Source organism: Bison bison, unplaced genomic scaffold (genome assembly GCF_000754665.1).
Source record: "Bison bison bison isolate TAMUID 2011002044 unplaced genomic scaffold, Bison_UMD1.0 scf7180017864160, whole genome shotgun sequence".
Taxonomy (NCBI): domain Eukaryota; kingdom Metazoa; phylum Chordata; class Mammalia; order Artiodactyla; family Bovidae; genus Bison; species Bison bison.
The window spans coordinates 4,161,124-4,180,454 of record NW_011494732.1 but is presented as its reverse complement, the minus strand read 5'-3'; the positions used below and the strand labels follow the sequence as shown (position 1 = coordinate 4,180,454).

Below are 19,331 nucleotides of genomic sequence, written 5' to 3'. Positions count from 1 at the left end.
ACAGGAAGGACTCAGGAATTAATTTGAAGGCCGGGCTTGCCAGTGACCTGGATGAGGGTCAGGAGAGGGAGATTGCGCTGACATCCAAGTCTCCACAGTAAGCACATGAGGCGGGGTGCCTCGAGGACTGGCACACAACCAGAAAACACTGACGATGCTAGAGGACAATGCGGCAGCGCCAGCGGCCACACCCAAGCCCGTAACTGCACGCCGCTGAACAAGTTTTTTTTAATTAATTATCTTTTGTGGTTTTTTGGCCATGCCATGCGACAGGCATGCTGGATCTTAGTTTCCTGATCAAGGATCGAACCTGAGCCCCTTGCAGCGGAAGTGCGGAGCCTTAACCACTGGACAGCCAGGGAAGTCCGACGCTGAACAAGATTTCATGGAACTCAGGCCGTTGCCAGCTTCCTTTCCTCCCCAGATGAGGGGAAAGGTCCTCCCTACGATGCCTCATTTTTAAGCTACCTATCATGGCCGGGGAGGCAGAATGATGCCCTTCCCAAAGATGTCTGCTTCCTAACCCCTAGGACCTGTGGATTACAAAGGTTACAAAGGGAATTAGGCTACAGGAGGGATGAGGGCTGCTAATCAGCTTAAAATAGGAGTGTGGCCTAGATTATCCAGGTAGGCCAGATAATAGTCTCCAGGGCCCTTAAAACTGGAAAAAGGAAGCACAAATGGATCAGAAAAAGAAATGTGACCACAGGAGTGGGATCAGAGAGCTCTGATGTTGCTGGTTTTGAAAATGGAGGAAGGGAACCCTGAGCGAGGAATTCTAGGGGTCTCTGGAAGCTGGAAGCAGTGACAGATTTTCTTTTCTGGGGCTCCAAGTCACTGCGGATGGTGACTGCAGCCTTGCAATTAAGAGATGCTTGCCCCTTGGAAGCAAAGCTATGACAAACCTAGACAAGGTATTAAAAAGCAGAGACATCACTTTGCCAACAAAGGTCCATCTAGTCAAAGCTATGGTTTTTCCAGTAGTCATGTACGGATGGACCATCCACACATGAGAGTTGGACCATAAAGGCGGCTGAGTGCCGAAGAATTGATGCTTTGGAAGTGTGGTGCTGGAGAAGACTTTTGAGAGTCCCTTCGAATGCAAGGAGATCAAATTAGTCAATAATGAAGGAAATCAGTCCTGAATATTCATTGGAAGGACTGATGCTGAAGCTCCAATACTTTGGCCACCTGATGTGAAGAGCTGACTCACTGGAAAATACCCTGATGCTGGGAAAGATTGAGGGCAGGAGGAGAAGTGGGTGGCAGAGGATAAGATGGTTAGATACCATCACCGACTCAATGGACATGAATTAGAGAAAACTCCGGGAGACAGCGAAGCACAGAGGAGCCTGGAGTGCTGCAGTCCATGAGGTTGCAAAGAGTCCGACACAACTGAGTGACTTAACAACAAAAACTAGAAGCTGGAAAAGGCAAGGAAACTGAGACACCCCTTCTACCTCCAGAAAGGAATGCAGCCTGCTGACACCTGGCTCTTAGCATGGGGAGGCCTGTGTCAGACTTCTAAACCACAGGAGTCCTTAAGATCGTAAACCTGTGCTATTCCAGGCCACCAAGTTTGTGGGAATTTATTACGACAGCAACAGATACACATGGCACATTTTTTTTTTGAGTTATCTTCCTGGCCCCTCACTATCTCTGGACTAATGGAATTATCAAAGGTACAGAGGCCAGGCATTAAAGAGACAGACAAGCCCCCCGGCACGGGCCCCACCTCCCGCCCTCCCACAGGGACGACACGTACTGAACCTGCAGGTGCTGACGTTTTGGATTCCGGACTCCCGGCAGGGGCAGAAGCCCTCGTTGGGCGGGTAGACGGACCCGTTGGCAAATAAGGTGCTGGGAGCCACGAAGCGAAAGGTGGGGATGCCTCCAAACACCCCCTGCTCCTTGTAGACGAGCTTCATGGACCTGCAGGGACAGATGATGTAGGATGACATCCCAGCAGGCGGTGACCGGAACTGGGTGGCCTGAGTAAACTCACTCCCCACAGGCACGGCCACCCCCGTCCCCCGCCTCGTCCCAGTTTGCTCCGTCTCTCCCTGGCAAATCACAACAACCTCCTTATGTGTCTCCCTGCCTCCACCACCTACACCAATCCATTCTCCACAAGCTTTAAAACAAGGACAAAATACATCACAACAACCCCGCATAAGACTGCAACTACTTCCAGCCTAGAATAAAATCCAACGTCATCACCATGGCCACAGGCTTCTATAGGATTCAGCCCCTGCTAACTGGAGAAGACTCTTGAGAGTCCTTTGGACTGCAAGGAGATCAAATCAGTCAATCCTAAAGGAAATCCACCCTGAATATTCACTGGAAGGACTGATACTGAAGCTGAAGCTCCAATACTTCAGCCACCTGATGCAAACAGCTGACTCACTGGAAAAGACCCTGATGCTGGGAAAGATTGAAAGCAAAAGGAGAAGGGGGCCGCAGAGGATGAGATGGTTTCACAGCATCACTGATTCAATGGACATGAATGTGAACAAACTCTGGGAGATAGTGGAGGACAGAGGAACCTAGCGTGCCGCAGTCCGTGGGGTCGCAAAGAGTCGGACACAACTTTAGCAACTGAACAATAACCCGGCAACACCATGTACTGCACCCCAGGGGCCTCCTGGCCATTATTCCCACATGCTCCCTCCTGCCCCAGGGCCTTTGTACCTGCTGCTCCCAGTGCCTGGAATGTTCCTCCCTCTTATTCCCACATCAGACTTCAGTTCTTCACTCAGGTCCCGTTTCGGCTGTCACCTCCACAGGGAGCAGCACCATCACCCACCCCCATTCACCCTCTTTCCGTTCACCTGGCCTTATTGCTCAAAGGCGCTTCTAAACTTGAACATGGCCTGTGGATCAGAACCAGCCCACCTGTCCTATCCACGGGGTCCACTCAGCATACATGGCCTTGGAGCCCTTGAAATGGGGCCAGTCCAAGTTGGGATGTGGCTATGTCAAATACACTCCAGATTCCTATGGCTTGATACCTCCAAACAATTGGGTAAACAATTGAAAACAGCTCTTCAATATTTTTCTCTCTCTCTTTTTTTTTGCCACACTGCACAGTTTGTGGAACTTCCCTGGCCAGGGACAGAACCCATGCCCCCTGCAGTGGAAGTGTGGAGTCTCAACCACTGGACCCCCAGGCAAGTCCATCTTTAGTATTTTACATTTGTTTACCCACTGTGACATGATACCATTTTGGATCTCCTGGGTCCAATAAAACATCATTAAAATGACTTTACCTGATTTTTCCTTAATGCAGCCATTAGGAAATTTAAAATTGTGGATGGGACTTGTATTATATTTTTATTGGAGAGTATCACCCTAGACAATAGTATCAGGTCAATGCTAAATTTTCTCATTATGGTGGTTTGAGGTGGTTACATAAGGAAATGCCCTTGTTTTTCGAAAACACCCACTGAAGTATTTAGGTGTCCAACATACTCTCAAAGGGTCCAGAAAAAATATACAGAGAGAACAGAGGGAGGGAAGGAGAGAGAGAGGGAGAGAGAGAAGTCAGGAGGATAAAGCTGATGGGGCAAAAGAAACAATCAGGAAAACTGGAGAAGGGAATGCAGAGAAACAGCTTCCCTCGTGGCTCCGAGGTAAAGAATCCGCCTGCCAAGCAGGAAATGCAGGAGACGAGGGTTCCGTCTCTGGGTCAGGAAGATCCCCTGGAGAAGGAAATGGCAACCCACTCCAGTACTCTTGCCTGGAGAATCCCATGGACAGAGGAGCCTGGCAGGCTACAGTCCACGGGGTGACAAAAGAATCAAACACGACTTAGCGACATTTTAAACAACAGCAAATGCAGAGAAAACTGCACTTTCTGGGAACACTTCTCTAAGTTGAAATTTCTAATTTCAGGAAGTGAACACACACAGAACAGAAACACCTCCACTCTCTGACCCTCCCCTGCAGGTCCATGGGCCTGAGTCCCCTGCCAGGACACAACCCCCAGGGACCAAGGACCCGGCCATCCTGTCTCTGCAGGGACCCCAGTGCCTCGCGCAGACAGGGCTGTGTCAAGATCTGCTAGGGTGGCAGGTGAGTCTCTTGAATTCACATCAGTGAAATCCCAAGCAAAGGATTTTTCCAGAGTGGCCTCAACAGAGGAGCCGAGGACAGGGAAACACCCAGAGAACGGCTCTAGGAGCCGCTGTCTCTTCTCATCCCTCTGCCGGGGCCACTGGAATTGTTTAGCCCCAAGCTGACCTCCGAGGCTGTACTCTGGAAAGTGGAGGGGCTGCAAGAGAGGCATCCGGGCCTCTCAGCACCCAACTGGAAACAGGGCAGCTGGCCCAGGGAGCCCATCGTTGCCTTATTCCACGGCCCCTTGCCATCTTGCCCATTTTCTGTCCATCACCACCACCAAGCCCCAACAACCGCCAGCAGCCTCCCTGGGCCTTGCAAAAGCACCACCAGTTGGAGTTCGGCTCTTCATGGAGCAGCCAAAGAGAATTCAAGCGGGCGCCAGGGGCCAGTGGACATGCAGAAGAGCCAGGCGCTTTCCAAGCACAAGCCACAAGCCACTTGGTTCGGCTCTGAGCATCCACAAAGCAGAAGGAGGCCCTGTCACACATCAGGGCAATTACCGGCAGGCCTCAGGGCTGTAAAATTCCAGCGAGGATTCAGGGGTCATAAATGGTGCCCACATCTGCCCGGAAGTTCCGTTAATCATGTTGCACTGATCGGAATGCCAATAGTTGACCTGTGGGGAAGCATTTAAACACGGCCTCTTAGTCAAGCAAGAACTCATAAAGACTTGGACACTGCCCACGTGACTTGGAGCTCCGACTTCACACACCATGTGAAGTCACCACCCAATTGAGAGAAGCCAGTCCTCCTGGATAGACGTCCTGGTGCAAGGAGATCAGGCTGTGTAGACAGACAGCCAGAGAGACTATCGATGGCAGCTCCCCATTCCCTGACCGTGCGTCCCTGAACGTACAACTTTGCTGGGGACTCAGTAACTTCATCTGTAAAGCGGACCTGTCACTCACACCTCCAAGGAGCACAGTGAGCGGGAGAGACAGACATCATCGCCTCTCAGACAGGAAGTGGGCAGACACGTCATCAAAACAGTCAAGTGAGAAGGTAGTTCCATAAGTAAAATATTTAAAATCATAATGGTCGCTACCAGGAGATTACAAAAACCGTAGTTGCTTCTGGAGAGTGACACTCGGACAGAAAAAAAAAAAACTTCTCACTTTTTACCCATCTGTCCCAGTAGAAGGTTTTTAAGCATATGTTCATATGTGCGTATGTGTGTATGTGTGTGTGTGTATATATGTACATCATATTGGGCCTCCCTGGTGGCTCAGTGGCAAGGAATCCACCTGCGAATGCAGGAGACACGGGTTTGATCCCTGGGTCGGGAAGATCCTCTGGAGAAGGAATTGACAACCCACTCAGGTATTCTTGCCTGGGAAATCCAATGGACAGAGGAGCCTGGTGGGTACAATCCATGGGGTCGCAAAAGAATTGACATGACTTAGAGACTACACAACACCACATACATATACACACACACATATTTTGGCCACACCGTGCTGCATGTGGGATCTTAATTCCCCGACCAGAGACTGAACCCGGGCCCCCTGTAGTGGAAGCTCAGAGTCCTAACCACTGGACCACCTGAGAAGTCCCTGTACATTTTTATCTTGAGAAAGCAAGCCAAAGAGAATTTCCACAGTGTCCATTCAGAATGGTTATTGCTGGTTGCGATGGTAATCCTGTCAGTCCGGGCCCTGATGGGGGATAATCTGTCCCCAGCCCTCAGCCCAGAGGATAATCTATTACAGCCCTCTCTGCAACCGTCACCCTGATGAGCGTTTGGAAGGTGTGGGCACCACCACCACATAATCATTTTCATGAGAAATGCTGAAAGGCCACTCAGGTGAAAAAAGCAAGTTGCAAAACAATGCACACAGTATGATTTCATTCTGCTCCTAGAAGAAAAAAATAAATCGCACCTCAAATGGATAAAAATACACAGGAAGAATATACCCAATACTGATAACTGTGGGTTTCCTCTGTAGTTCGGGTGGGAATGGGGCTGGGCGTGTGAAGACATACAAAGTGCACTTTAAATCTGTCTCTATTATTTTATTTTTTAATGTGAATGTCTTCCTGTGTTTCTAGTGCAATTTTTTTTTTTACTCAATCTTTTAGTACAAAGGATGGCTGTATCTTCAGTGTAATATTTTTGAAGCATTCTTGTAAGTGAAGCACCAAAGGAAAGAAACAATGTGGTCCCTAGCATACAGTAGGTGCTAAATAAATTATATGCCCCACCCACCCACTGGGAACCAAGAACTAGTTTTCCTTTTGTTTCGTTTTGGCCACGCCTTGCTGCAAGTGGACAAAACTTCCCCCAGGAGGGATCGAACCCACCTCTGCTGCAGTGGAAGGGCAGAATCTTAACCACCGGGCTGCCAGGAAAGTCCTAGCTGAGGCTTTGCTTGCTTGCTCAATCCTGTCTGACTCTTTGCAACCTCATGGACTGCAGCACACTAGGCTCCTCTGTCCATGGGATTTTTCAAACAAGAAAGAATACTGGAGTGGGATTGCATTTCCTCCTCCAGGGATCTCCTACTTGGCAGGCGAGTTGTTTACCACTAAGCCACCTAGAAAGTCCTGCTGCTGCTGCTAAGTCACTTCAGTCGTGTCCGACTCTGTGTGACCCCATAGTCGGCAGCCCACCAGGCTCCCTCGTCTCTGGGATTCTCCAGGCAAGAACACTGGAGTGGGTTGCCATTTCCTTCTCCAATGCATGAAAGTGAAAGTGAAGTCGCTCAGTTGTACCCGACTCTTAGCGACCCCATGGACTGCAGCCTACCAGGCTCCTCCATCCATGGGATTTTCCAGGCAAGAGTACTGGAGTGGGGTGCCATTGCCTTCTCTAGTTGAGCCTTAAACACAGATAAGGTCTGGGACTCAAGAGCATCTCCCCTACAGATGCAATCCCCTCCTCTGTTTTGTTTCTTTAACTGAAGCATAGCTGATTTATAATGTTGTGTTAGTTTCAGGTGTACAGCAAAGTGATTCCACTTTACATACACATGTATCTATTCTTTTTTCAGATTCTTTTCCCATTTAGGTTATTAAGGAATATTGAGCAGCACTCCCTGTGCTACACAGGAGATCCTCGTTGGCTGTCTGTTTTAAATATAGCAGTGTGTACACGTCAATCCCAAACTCCTGTTTTAAGAGGAAGAAGGTGCTCTGGGCGGTGGATCCCAGCCCTTGCCACCCCCACCTGGTCCCTGCACAGGATGGCTGTCACCTCTTGCCCTCACCTTGCTGACTCCATTCCACTTGTCCACGAGATGGATCCTGCTGAAGTTTTTGACCCCTGTGAACACGGTGAAGAGGCCAGAATCGGAGTTGTTGAGCTGCAGACAACAGCAGAGAATGACATCTTTAAGCCCCAGGATGGAGGTAAAGGACATGGGGAGTCAATACTCAGGCCCCCCACAGGCTGCTCCCCCTTCACCCAGAGAACAGGGCCCTCATTGTCTTGTTCACCGCTGCAAGTCCAGCACTGGGGGAGTCGAGAGGAGGAGGACTTGAGGGCTTTCTAGGAGGGACACTCCTCTGAACACCACATCCGTCCTAGAAAATGTCCCATTTTCCCTTCCTAACTCCAGGAAAGTCTGGTTCTCCTCTCAGGTGAACGGTAGGGTCACCCCATCCCATTCCCCAGATTACAAGAAAGCATGGCCACGTGACCTCTTCGATCAGTGAAAACAATCAGTGAGAAAGGAGAGAAAGGATAATGTCACTTCCGGGTGGGAGCTTTAAGAGCTGATCATACATATGTCACTGTGCTTTCTATCACTGCTATCGAGACCAGAGAAGCATGTATCCAGCAGAAGCCTCCCTCAGCCTGGGTCCCTGAGTGACCACAAAGAGCAGAGGAGCCCTGGTCACCCACACTAGAACTGGCATACAAGTAAGAAATTAACCTTTGCTGTTCTAAGCCATGGAGATCTGGGGGCTGCTTAACCTGGCCTATCCTGAAACATACAGGCAAAGAGAACTTGATGTTTATCAAGTTCTTTCCAGACAGAAAGTCCAGGCTTTGGCACCCTGAGGGAATTTCTTAGAAAAAGATTTCTAATTCAAAGCAAAACTGTGCAAAGCACACACAAAAAAATCAGTGGCCGCTGGGTAAAATTTAGAAAGCACCCTTTTACTTCTGAGGATGCGGTATAATGTAAGGTACAGCACCCGTGAGGAACTCAGTAGGGGTTGTTTACCGGCCAAATAGCTACATTGATTACTGACTGGGTAAGCCAACAGGGCCTAAGTTCAAAGCCTGCTCTAGCTTCCTGATATCAGTGTGCCCTGTCATTTGTCCATTCAGAGCTTCAAGAGCCCAAACTTCAGCCAGTATAAAGAGACAGTAACAGACACCACTACAAAGAGACACTGGGAGTGTTAAAAGACCTAATGTGTAAAAACTGTTCAGGATAGTGCCTAAGAAATAGTAACATCTCCAAATGCTAGCCTTTATTTTTATTATTGCTGTTATTATTATTAATAAATGCTCACCCAAAATAATACTATCATAATAATTATAACCAAGTGTATCAGAGACTTCTAGTTACTCCCCAGAGTCCATTCTCCCCTTTCTCCTTCATATCAAAACCCAAACCTTACTCAGAGCATCAACACACTAGCTGTAAGTTAACATTTTCCAGCTTCCCTTGCAGCTAAGTGTAGCCACAGGTCTAGTTCTGGCTAACGGAAAACAAGTGGAAATTGGTTTTCTCCGTCCCAAAGAGGGAAACAGCCAGGACGTGTTGCTTTGTCCTCAACTCCCCCGACTGCCCCTAAATCCCCTACCACTTCTTCCTTCCTGCTGCTACCTGGAAAGTGAGTGTGATAGCTGGTGCCCCAGCAGCCTCTTGGACCATGCAGTAATCTTGAGTATGGAAACCACACTCTAAGGTGAGAGCAGAGTAGTAAAATTCTAGATCCCTGAAGAGTGGGAAGCCACCACACCAACACTGCTGGGCTATTGCTTTGGAATTTCCACTATACCTAGTCAAAAATAGTTTATAAGCATGTGACTCAATCTCTAATAACTTTCATTTGTTTACCAGTTTACAGTTTGCTTTGACAAGAATCATGTCACTTACCTTAAACCTGTCAACTTACCCACACACCCAGAACCTGTCATCCTGCTCAAAAATGTACTGAGCAGCTATCACATGCCTATAACTGAATCATGATTTCTCCCTCCTACTACCCCCAACACCAGATCAGCAGAGCCCCAAAAGGAAACTCAGGCTGGAGCAACTCAGAGGGCTGTTTACAATCTGTGATTGAGGGAGCCAAGGTCAGGGATCAGAGGTCAGGGATCTAACTCTACATCAGATCATGACTCAGGATCCCAAGCACTGACACCACTAGGTTATGAGGGATCACGATTAAGATAAAGCAGGCAACTCAGAGCAAAGCAATAGTTGGCATTTTTGACCTGCCTCCCCAGCAGCCATTCCCCTTTCTTCCAGCACCAACCTCCAACCATCTAAGCTCAGCCCCAGTCACATCATTTGAGCCTGGATCAAGCTGTGCCTGAATCTCCCTACAGTTTTCAGTTATATGAACCAATAAATCAATAAATAGAATTTAACTGAAACTGGCTTTGGCTTAAGCCAGTTTCAGTTAGGTTTTCTGTCACTGACAACCCACAGCTCCTGGGGCCTCTGCCAGCTCCAAAAGCAAGCTGGTAACTGGTTTCCAGGCTGTGTCAGTGGGGGACAAGACAGCGGCCCTGAACTTCTCACTGGGCCACACTTACCTCAGCAAATAAGCCGAACTTGCCCTTGAAGGGGAGCGAGTTTGGGAAGTACTGATTGATGAGGTGGATTAAGGGGTCATCATAGCCCCACATGATCTCGCCAACAGTGCGGTTCATGAAGGCACGCTGGCCAAGCGTGCTGAACGCCAAGGTCATCATCAGCTTCAAGAGCCCGGGCCTGTTCTCCATCATCATCGACGCACTCTGCAGAGCCAGGGGACACCACAGGTTAGAGGCTAGACACAGCTTGTCTGCCCTCCCTGGACCTCAAGCCAAGCTTCAAGGCACAGCCATCCCGGGACGTGGTCAGGCCTAGAAGGATCCCTGCAGTGGGCATCTGGGGCATCCGGAACCATCCCCTGATCCTTCAGTAACAGGACCACCTGTGCTCTCGGGTTCAGGCCGACTTAACTCCACCCCGAGCCCCAGAGGCAGTCGTGTGCCTTAGTCCTGGTTAATCAGAAACCTTCCTCTCTCTGGCTTCAGTGATTGGTCTGGGAATATGTATGCAGCCCCATCAGAACCAACAAGCCACAAGGAGCAAACCAGCTGGGGTTGTGGGGTAGAGAGGGAAGGTGGCTCTGGCTGCCTTTGAACGTGGTGTGTGTAAGACTGCAGCCACCCTGAGGGGTGGATCTACCAGAACATGGAACCGACACAGATCTGGGCAACCTCATTTGCACTCTGGATCAAGCCACACCTGAAACCAGGCCAACTCCTGCCCTTTCAGTAACATGAGCCCATAAATGCCCTTTTTACTTATGCCAATTTAGAGTACCTTTCACTGTCACCTTATAGGCAAAGAATCTTAATGCAGACTGTACTCTACTTCCTTAGCATCTCCCTTCCAAACTCCAAGAGCCCCAAGCACCAGTTCTACCTAGTATCTGGGTGCTTAGAATATGGGCGAATTTATTTTCGAATTTTTGTTTTCCTCTGGAGATAACATCTTGGCACTTGGTTTACTTTTTAAAGGTGCCTCATCCAATGACTGTGTGGATCACAATAAACTGGAAAATTCTGAAAGAGATGGGAATACCAGACCACCTGACCTGCCTCTTGAGAAATCTGTATGCAGGTCAAGAAGCAACAGTTAGAACTGGACATGGAACAACAGACTGTTCCAAATAGGAAAAGAAGTATGTCAAGGCTGTATATTATCATCCTGCTTATTTAACTTATATGCAGAGTACATCATGAGAAACGCTGGACTGGAAGAAACACAAGCTGCAATCAAGATTGTCGGGAGAAATATCAATGACCTCAGATATGCAGATGACACCACCCTTATGGCAGGAAGAGAAGGGGAACTAAAGAGCCTCTTGATGAAAGTGAAAGAGGAGAGTGAAAAAGTTGACTTAAAGTTCAACATTCAGAAAACAAAGATCATGGCATCTGGTCCCATCACTTCATGGGAAATAGATGGGGAAAGAGTGGAAGCAGTGTCAGACTTTATTTTTCTGGGCTCCAAAATCACTGCAGATGGTGACTGCAGCCATGAAATTAAAAGACGCTTACTCCTTGGAAGGAAAGTTATGACCAACCTAGATAGCATATTGAAAAGCAGAGACATTACTTTGCCAACAAAGGTCCATCTATTCAAGGCTATGGTTTTTCCTGTGGTCATGTATGGATGTGAGAGTTGGACTGTGAAGAAGGCTGAGCGCCGAAGAATTGATGCTTTTGAACTGTGGTGTTGGAGAAGACTCTTGAGAGTCCCTTGGACTGCAACGAGATCCAACCAGTCCATTCTGAAGGAGATCAGCCCTGAGATTTCTTTGGAAGGAATGATGCTGAAGCTGCAACTCCAGTACTTTGGCCACCTCATGCGAAGAATTGACTCATTGGAAAAGACTCTGATGCTGGGAGGGATTGGGGCAGGAGGAGAAGGGGACGACAGAGGATGAGATGGCTGGATGGCATCACTGACTCGATGGACGTGAGTCTGAGTGAACTCCGGGAGTTGGTGATGGACAGGGAGGCCTGGCGTGCTGCAATTCACGGGGTCGCGAAGAGTCGGACACGACTGAGCGACTGAACTGAACTGAACATCCAGTATCTGAGCTTCCCTGGTAGCTCAGCTGGTAAAGAAACTGCCTGCAAAGCAGGAGACCTTGGTTCGATTCCTGGATTGGTAAGTACCCCTGGAGAAGGAATATGCTAGTCACTCCAGTATACTTGGGCTTCCCTGGTGGCTCAAATGGTAAAGAATCCACCTGCAATGCAGAATACCTGGGTTCGATCCCTGGGTTGGGAAGATCCCTTGCAGGAGGGCATGGCAACCCACTCCAGTATTCTTGCGGGGAGAATCCCCAAGGACAGAGGAGCCTGGTGGGCTACAGTCCATGCGGTCACAAATAGTCAGACGCGACTGAACAATAAGCACAAACACATCCAGTATCTAATCTCTACCTGTAGAAAGGGGAAGGGAACCAGCATTTTCTTAAACATAAAGGTCTGATTCCATAAGAATTCACAAGGGTCTCTTAACATTATAATTTTTAGGGTAATAAATAGATGGGTTTCATTTATTTTGTATAAATACTGGCATCGTGTTTCTCTAAGTCAGTATTTCTTCTTTTTCTTTCCTTTTTGGCTGTGTCAGGTCTCAGTTGCGGCATGCAGAATCTTTCGTTGTGGCGTGTGGGCTTAGTTACCCCACGGCATGTGGGATCTTGGTTCCCCGGCCAGAGATCAAACCTGTATTCCCTACACTGCAAGGTGGATTCTTAACTACTGGACCACCAGGGAAGTCTCTTAGATGGTTTTTAAAAATCGTAAAAGGATATAAAGTAAAAGTCCCTCTCTAACCTGTGACCCTCCTCTTCCTAATCTCCTCCCCCAAGACAACCCACTGCTCTGGGTTCTTGAGTATTCCTGGAGGAAACATCAACGCCAGAAGTCAGCAAGCCATGGTCCACGGGCCAAAGCCAACCCATGGCCTGCTTTTTACAGTCCAGGAGCTAAGATGTTCTGTATGTTTTCAAATGGTTGAAAGAAAAACAGAAGAAGACCGTACGAAAAACATGAAAATTATATGAAACTCACATTTCAGTATATCCACAAAATAGGTCTCTTGGCATATAGCCACGCCCACTCATTTGTTTTTGTCTTGGGCTTCTTTTGCATTTTAAAAATATTTATTTATTTATTTGGCTGCTTCAAGTCTTAGTTGAGGCATGCAGGATCCTTCATTACAGCATATGACCAGGCGCCATCCCTGACCAGGGGTCGAACCCAGGCCGCCTATATTGGGAGCTCGGAGCCTTAGCCATTGGACCACCAGGGAAGCCCCAGCTTTTGCATTATAATGGCAGACTTGAACAGCTGCAACAGAGAACATCTAGCCCTCAAAGCCTAAAACATCTGTTATCTGGCCCTTTATAGAAAAAGCCCAGCTGGTCGAGGCATGTACAAGCACGTGTGTAAGTGAGTGTGTGCATGCATGCAAGTATTTCTCCTTCAGAAACAGTAAGTAGGGGCACTATGCTTGTGTTCGATTTTCCTTAGTTAGACATAACTAAGAGACTGCTCCACGACACCCTCTGCAGCCCTGCCTCCTTTTGCTGGATGTATACTAATCCACTGCTCGTCTGCAGTAGATATCACAACATAACTCCCCATGATGATCAGTAGATGTTTGCTCTGAAAACGTTGCTGAAATAAACATCCTTGAGAACAAACATCTTTGCCCACATGTGTTATTCTACCAAGAGGACACATTCCTACCTATGGAAACTTCTGAAGTCAGGGGCACATGCAATTTACATCGAAAATCACTTCAATTTAAGTTGAAAATTACCTTCCAACAGCTCATACCAGTTCCGTTCCTAACGACAGTGTCTGTTCCCACAAACGCTCCTACGCCCTGGGCATTTATCACACAGTCTTTGCCAACCTAATTGGTGGGGGAAAGTGACTTCACTGCCTAAACACACACATCTGACTCTGAGGGAGGCAGCAGCAAGGCTTCAGGCTGTATTTATCTGAGCTTTCATCCTGTCCACCCAACAGACTTCACAGGTGCATTCACATCTGATCCTGAGCCCAGACTGGGGCCAGCCCCGGGGCACACAGCTGCTGACCCTCAACTGGGTGGACAGAGGATTGAATGCGAGGCTGAGTGCCACAGAGTGGCAGCCTCATAGACCGAACTAGTTTCAAAACCCTAACCTGCTACCTGCTAGTTGAGTGACTTTAGATAAGTCACCTAACCTCTCTGTTCTTCAGTTTTCCTCTTCTACAAACAGAAAATAACAGTACCTAATGATCGTGGGATTGCTGACAAGTAAACAGGTAGTATGTGTGAAGCCTGACACACAAGTTCTAACACGTAGTGTCAGCAAGATGCTCACACAGCAGACCTGAGACAGTTCTCTCTAGAAAGGCCTGACCCTTGCTGGCGTCTGAGATCCTGATGTTAGGAGGGCTCCCACCGCTTCCTAACTGATAAGAGGGGTTCACTGTGCCTGGACTGTACCACCTGCTTTCCTGGAACGCAGATCCGTGCCAGACAGAGGGCGTCTCCGTGACGAGCCCCCAATAAATACCCACTAGGCACTGAGTCTCTGTAGTGAGCATTCCTGGTAGGGGAGACCTACCTGTGTGTGGTCATAAATCACCGCTCAAGGAATGAAGCGTGACTCCCCTGGGAGGTGGCTCTGGAAGCCTGCGTCTGGTCACCATCCCACGCGCCCCTTCCCTCTGTGGATTCTCTTCTGCCTCCTTCCACTCTACCAAACTACAGCCAAGAGCACAACCATATACGCCGGGTCCTGCGAGCGCTACGAATGAGTCAGCGAACCTGGGGGTGGTCTTGGGGGCCCCGGCACACATGGCAGGCAGGCAGTAAGCCCAGCTACTTCTGTGACTCTTACCTGCAGAGAATGGACATCCTGTCCACAATCTCCCTCCAAACACCACAGATAAGCACACAGCACCCCCATTCAGCTTCCCACAAGTACTCCCTTTTGGAGAGTCTAGATTTGTATTTGTTGTTGTTGCACACGATTAGGGGTTTAACCCGCGTACCCCTGCAGTGGAAGTCTTAACCACTGGACTACCAGGGAAGTCCCTAGATTTGCAGATTGAAAAGGGAAAGGCCATGACTTTGACCAATGCTCCCAACCAGAGACCAAGGTGCACCCAGGAAGCCCGCCGAGTCAACCCAGGAGCCACAGATTGAGCCCTCAAGGGACCGCCCAGTGCAAGGGGCAGGCGGAGAGACGACCAGGGGTATCTCACCAAGACCAGGATGTTGGGCATGACGATGTAGTCGCTCTCCTGGCCGAGGGACTTATCCGGCTGGAACTGGTAGCTGCGGTACTCCAGGAAGGACACCGTGTCATTGTTGTTGAAGGTGATGTTGCTCTTGTGCCTGAACTCCCTGTGGGGGAGGAAGCCGGTGGGTCAGCTGCCAGGAGCCCGGGGGCCCCTCGGCTGTCTGTGTGCCGAGCTTGACTGCCTCCTACACGTCTGTTCCACCACCCACCCACTGTGGTATGTGCTTAGTCGCCTCTTTGTGACCCCAAGGACTGTATGTAGCCCTCCAGGATCCTCTTAAAGTGAAAGTATTAGTCACTCAGTTGTGTCCGACTCTTCAGGACCCCATGGACTGGGGCCTGCCAGGCTTCTCTGTCCATGGGATCTTCCAGGCAAAAATACTGGATTGGGTTGCCATTTCCTTCTCCAGGGGATCTTCCTGAGCCAGGGATCGAAGCCGGGTCTCCTGGGTCTCCTGCATCGGCAGGCGGATTCTTTACCACTGAGCCACCTGGGAAGCCCACCTACTGCAGGACAAGCACAGAAGCCTCTTGTCACCAAACCCCATATGCTCCCTCCCCCTGGGCAAGCTGCCACCATCCCTCCGTCCCTCATCACCCTCCCCCGGGCATCCTAGCTTTTCCGAGGGAGGCGGCGAGGATGGTGGGTAGGAATATGCACTCTGAAGACAGAAGGTAGGGGGCCCGAATCCTGTCTCCATCACTTACTACTCAAGCCTGTTTTCCCATGTTTAAAATGGGAGTAATGGGACTTCCCTGGCAGTCCGTGGTTAAGACTGCATGCTTCCGCTGCAGGGAGCATGGGTTCAATCCCTTGATGGGGAGCTAAGATCCTGCATACCACGAGGTGCAGCCAAGGAAAAAAAATAAAATGGGAGTAATAAGCAGACTTATGTCATTAAGTCCCTACTTGTGAGAATTGGTGAGCTAATGCATGTCAAGCAACTAAAACGATTGCCTAATGCACAGAGAAAAGCATGTATCAGCTGCAGTTTTTATTGCTGTTATGCTCTTTATTCCATCATGCTCTGCAATCCATTCTCTGCAGAGCATCCAGAAGAATCTTTGAAAAGGGGAAATCAGATCACGTCATCCTCTCCCCCAAACCCTCCTTTGCACACAGGATAAAACTGAGCTCCTTCTGTGGGCTCCAGGGTCCTCACCATCCGGCCCTGTCCAACTCTCAGGTCTCCTCTCTCCCACTCACTCTCCCCTCGCTCCTAACACACCAGCCACACACGCCTTCTCCCCTCCTAGACTACCCTCCCGCCTCAGGCCCTTCGCACCCGCTGCTTTCTGTCCAGGACTCACTTCCCCCCAGATCCTCACACTGCAGTGCCCGCTTCTCACCATCTGGGTCTAGGGAAGTGTCCCCCTTTGTCAAGGTCCTCCCTGACCCTGCAGTTAGACCAGCCCCCGCCAAGCCCTGCCTCCAGCACTCTCCACGGCTTGACCTGCTTTGTTGGCACCACGCTTATGCTGCTGGGTTTCCCCCCATCTGTTCACTTGTTCATTCTCTCCCGATGGGAATGTCAGCTCTGTAAGGCAGGGGCTCTTGTCTGCCTTTAACAGTGAACTGGCACAGTGTCTGGCATACAGGAGATGTTCAGTACTCCATAAAGGCTTATGAAATGAAGAGATAAGTAAGAACTTTGGCAAACCAGGCTCAGCTTCGATGCAGAAGTCTTTATGAGCTAAGCCAGGATTGCAGTTTCCTGAGGGCAGAATGGGCAGCACCAGAAATTGGGTCTTGTATTCCAGGGAGCCCCTTCCCCAATGTCCCTGTGGAGTCTGTGATGCAGGTTGGCACCTGGCAGCTCTTCTGGAGCCTTGTGGCAGAGCGTCTCTTGGAAAACTGCTCCAGCCAATGCCAGGCAGCCCAGTAGCCACTGGAGAGCTTCACCCTCCCAAAGAAAATGATCAAATGAAGAAGTTGTGACAGCTGTGGTCATAAAGAAAGACAGCAGGACCCTGTGGGGCCCTCCCAGGTAAAAATCCTTTTCCGTGTCCCCAGTTTTTGTGTAGGGAATACACTTCATTCAGCCTGTTTGACCTTCCCTGAGTTCCAGGGGGCAGATTCAAAGAGTTGTTTATCAGGGGAGGGAGTGGACGCAGAAGCAAAGGAGGGGCAGTCAGGAAAAAATAGTGCAGCCTTGGGGCAGGGTCCTGGCTCCTCCTCAAGGGATACACAGAACAGTATCTCTGAGTTCTTCTGCAGGAACTAAGGCCCCCACCAAGGTGGAGGATGGTACCCTCTGCCAAGCAGAAGACTCCCAGAACACCTCCCTGTTAACTGCACCACCAACCAATCAGAACAAAGTTTTGCACACAGTGGAAGAAGATAAAGGCCCTGACCTTTTCTCCAAAAGATTCTCCCTTTAAAAACTTTCATGGTTGAGCAGAATCTTTAGAGTTGGTTTTTGGACATGAATCCGCCTTCTCCCCACATTGCTGGCCTCCTAAATAAAGCAATCTTTCCTTTCCAACCAGCACTTGCCTTTTTTTTTTTTTAAACTTTTTGGCCATACCTCGAAGTTCCTGTCTTAGTTCCTTGACCAGGGATCAAACCTGCACTCCCTACAGTGGAAGTGCTCATTCTTAGCTGTTGGACTGCCAGGGAAATCCCAACACTTGCCTTTTGAGTGGCAAGCAGCCAAACTCAGGTAACGATAATGTGTTAATAACTAACATTTACTGATCACTTACTGCATGCCAGGCACTGTGCTGGGCTCCACATAATCTCATCCAATCCTCATAACCACTCCACCATGGATACGGTCATCCCCATTTTACAGAAGGGGACATTGCAGGACAGGAAAGCAAAGGCCCTTGCCCACAGTCAGAGACCTGCTGAGTGGCAAAGCCAGGCAGCCATTCCCAAGTCTCAAGCACTGGAGCACCGGATTGGAGCAAGCAGATTGGCCCTGAATGAGCCCTTCTGCAAGGGGCCTCAGTTTCCTCATCTGTAAAATGGGGTGATGACCTGAGTCCCAGCCCAACCCCCTCCATCCTCACCTGTACACATAAGGCCCGCGCTCCTGCACCTGCGGCTTCTGGCCTTGGATGATCCCCTCAGGGTTGACGATGTTGAAAAAGTAGACAGAGAGGTAGAAGGGGACAGGGATTTCCTTCCACATGTTGAAAGACAGGCTGTTGGGGTCAATGCGCACATTCTGTGGGGGACGAGACAAACAAGCTCATGAGGAAGAGGGCCACTACTTATATATAGTCGTGTGTATCTGTTAATTCCTAATTTATCCCTCTCCCCCCTTCCCCTTTGGTAACCCTGAGTTTGTTCTCCATGTCAATACACATTTACTGAACACCTACGACATGCCAGACCCTCTTTTAACAGCTGGTGTTAGAAAAGCGAACAAGACAAACCCAGATCTCTAACTTCACGGGGCTTTTATTCCAGTAGAGGAAAGACAGGTCATCAACAATTAGGGTACAACATGTGGTGTATGAAAGGACATAGTGAAAACACAGCAGGGACTGGGAGGAGGACTGCAATTTTAAACAGAGGAGCCAGGCAGGTGAAAATGTAAGGAAAAACAAAGCAAAAAAAACTAAACCAAAATTAAAAACTAAAGGCACTGGAGGGATTTAGTGGTGGTGGGTAATTTCATGCATAAGATACAGCCTGTGCAAAGGCCCTGGGGCTGGGAGAACTGAGACAGAGCAATGGGGAACAGCCAGGAGGCCAGTGTGGTGGGGAGCAGAGCCTGTGAGTGGGAGGGCAGGAGATGAGAACAAGAGCAATTTTCGATGAAAAGCCAGAAATACAGAAATTTATGTGCTGTGCTCTTGTGCTAAGTTGCTTTGGTCATGTCTGACTCTTTGTGACCCTATGAACTGTAGCCTGCCAGGCTCCTCTGTCCATGGGATTCTCCAGGCAAGAATACTGGAGTGGGTTGTCATTTCCTCCTCCAGGGGATCTTCCCCGACCCAGGAGTCAAATCCGTGTCTCCTGTGTCTGCTGCACTGGCAGGCAGGTTCTTTATCACTAGCGCCATATGAACTATAAATCTCCAGGTTTATAAAGCTTGGCAAAAACCCCTTGCCACCTAACCCCGCTCCCAACCTGACCAGCCCATCAGGTAGTTGCTCCATGTTGCAAAGCCAAGTGTCTGGAACAGCTTGCATCACCTTCACTTTTTCTTTGAATGTGGCCTCCCAGGACAAGGACAGCCACTCCCACTGTCCCC

General features: G+C 49.3%; 1 protein-coding gene across 3 annotated transcripts in view; it reads right to left on the bottom strand.

Moving 5' to 3' along the window:
- Positions 1 to 19,331, bottom strand: part of SCARB1 (scavenger receptor class B, member 1) — a 67,685-nt gene that overhangs the window by 26,523 nt on the left and 21,831 nt on the right. For all 3 annotated transcript variants that reach the window (XM_010841270.1, XM_010841272.1, XM_010841271.1), the window contains 6 exons: positions 18,139 to 18,296; positions 15,086 to 15,227; positions 9,842 to 10,045; positions 7,329 to 7,424; positions 4,623 to 4,738; positions 1,766 to 1,932 (listed from right to left, as the gene is read on the bottom strand). In XM_010841270.1, the coding sequence (XP_010839572.1) occupies positions 1,766 to 1,932; positions 4,623 to 4,738; positions 7,329 to 7,424; positions 9,842 to 10,045; positions 15,086 to 15,227; positions 18,139 to 18,296 (883 nt within the window). The remainder of the gene's footprint in view (positions 1 to 1,765; positions 1,933 to 4,622; positions 4,739 to 7,328; positions 7,425 to 9,841; positions 10,046 to 15,085; positions 15,228 to 18,138; positions 18,297 to 19,331) is intronic.